Source organism: Acytostelium subglobosum (genome assembly GCF_000787575.1).
Source record: "Acytostelium subglobosum LB1 DNA, scaffold: scaffold22, whole genome shotgun sequence".
Taxonomy (NCBI): Eukaryota; Evosea; class Eumycetozoa; order Acytosteliales; family Acytosteliaceae; genus Acytostelium; species Acytostelium subglobosum.
The window spans coordinates 556,211-558,262 of record NW_012236511.1 but is presented as its reverse complement, the minus strand read 5'-3'; the positions used below and the strand labels follow the sequence as shown (position 1 = coordinate 558,262).

The window sequence follows — 2,052 nt, the reverse complement described above, 5'->3', positions numbered from 1 at the left end:
CGGTAGGCAGGCGTCATAGGGTAACCGTGGCTCATGGCACTGGCTTGCAATCCGAGCGCTTGGACGCGGTTGTCCAGGTGTTGGGCGAACCGGTTGTCAGGTTGGCGCGTACGAATTCCACTATCGGTTGGCTGCTCCCTTGGATACAGTTGAAACAGGTGTAGACGCAGTTGGCACATTCTTGGGCATGGTAGGCGCAGGTTTGGCAACCTTTGGAGCAGGCTTGGATCCTGCAGCTGAAGGACTGGCATCAGGTTGAGCAGGCGGGGTGTCGGACATCGTGACCGCTCCGTACTGGATTGTCGTCGTAATAGAGGTTCCATTGTTTGGTAATTCATCATCATCATTGACATTGACAGTAGCATTGGCACCAGCAGCAGCAGGCTCGGACACACTCCCCTTCGACTTGTTGGCGTTCTCGGCGTTCACAACATCTTTCTCCGTCGCCTTCTCAACTCCCGGCTTCTCCTCCATTTCCACATCAGTATTGGAAGCAGTATCAGACATTTTTAATAGCAGTAATTAATAGTAATATAATAACGATAATAATAATAGGTTCAGTTCCCATTCTTGATACCATGTAAGACTTTAGTGTATAGTTATGGCGTGGATAGTAATAATATAGACAGATAATAGGGGGGTAAGGGTAATTGTTGTCCAGTAGTGACTAACAGTCCCGGGTATTTATTGTGTACGGTCATCCATGAGCGTACGTGTGATTAGTGTAGTCGGTTGTCTCCGCTATCATGATGACCCTCGCCATTATGATGGAGACTCACGCCATATATACAGTCTTGGCTTTGGAACACAATTCTATTAGATGCCAGCTCGGCGCGTGTCATCTATCCATATATATATAATTGTGTAAGCCCAACATGGTATCCACTTATAAAGGATCTCCTTCCAAAGGGAAGGCCACCCGAGATCCTGGGATCATTCAGTCAGGTCCTCTCCCCAAGGTCCATTTCCAACCTCCCAGCGCACCTTCAAGACAGGTGGAAACTCGCAATCCTACGAGTTTCACCAATGCTCTAGAGTTAGTGWCCGACAGTCAAGATCAGTCCACTCTCAACCTAATCAAAGCTTCATGGAGTCCCTCAACACTCAAGGCCTACAACAACTGTTGGCAATCCTGGTCGGAATTTTGCAAACACCAGAATGTATTAGACCTCTCAGCCGAGAAGGTATCAAGATATATTGCCTCGTTGTTCAACAAGAAGCTCGCCGCCAAGACCATCTTAGTCCATCGCTCATGCCTAGCCCAGCTAGCCAAACTCAAAAACAAATCAGACCTCGCATTTGACCCCTTGATCCAGAGAGTTGTATCCGGTATCTCCAAGAGTCGTCCGTCTAAACCCAAATATGATGAAATATGGAACCCAGTCCCTGTTTTCAAATATATTGCCAAGAAGTTTCCAGACAACTCCAAGTTATCCTTCAGTGAACTTCTCAGCAAGACGATAATCCTCATCCGTCTTCACACTTTGTCCAGGTCATCCGACATGGAAAAGTGGTCATTCTCTGGAATTGATATTACCAACAATCTCTTTTACCGCGGTCCTATCACCAGTGCCAAGGAAGAAAGGAACAGTGGAATCCAGTCCGCGCTCACTGTTCATCAATCAGATCCGCCAGCCTTGTGCCCGCTCCGTTCCCTGAAGGTTTACCTCAAGAAGTCCGCCCCGTTCCGATCCAAGTCCGACTCAGACCAGGTTTTTATTGATGGAGAAGGTCATCCACTTACCTACAGTGACTTCTCCAAGATCACCATGAATCTCCTCTCGAAGACCAATATTGACACTTCCCAGTTCAAGTCTCACTCTACCCGTACAGCAATGGCCACTCTCCTACTCCAGTGCAACGTCCCCTTACACACTGTTAAGAAATTAGGACGATGGAGAACATCCGAGTCATTAGAACTATTCTATGACAAGGAAATTATTGGCCTCAAAAGTGAAGACAGGGATTTTGTAGATAGGTTATTCAAAAGATTCATATAATATTAATTGTCTAAGTTCAAGATAATTCTAGAATTATATTTATATAATTCGA

At 46.2% G+C, this 2,052-nt stretch overlaps 2 protein-coding genes across 2 annotated transcripts; one reads left to right on the top strand and one right to left on the bottom strand.

Annotated features, from left to right (window-relative positions):
• Positions 1-120: 120 nt before the first annotated feature.
• On the bottom strand, positions 121-507 carry SAMD00019534_095370 (hypothetical protein; the record flags this gene model as incomplete). The annotated part of the gene is made up of 1 exon (XM_012895462.1): positions 121-507. One exon carries the CDS (start codon positions 505-507, stop codon positions 121-123), a length of 387 nt encoding a protein of 128 aa, XP_012750916.1.
• A 479-nt stretch (positions 508-986) lies between these two features.
• SAMD00019534_095360 (hypothetical protein) lies at positions 987-1,994 on the top strand (the record flags this gene model as incomplete). Its single annotated transcript, XM_012895461.1, has 1 exon — positions 987-1,994. A coding segment is annotated over one exon (1,008 nt), but the record flags the coding sequence as incomplete, so codon positions are not given.
• Between the last annotated feature and the right edge of the window lie 58 nt (positions 1,995-2,052).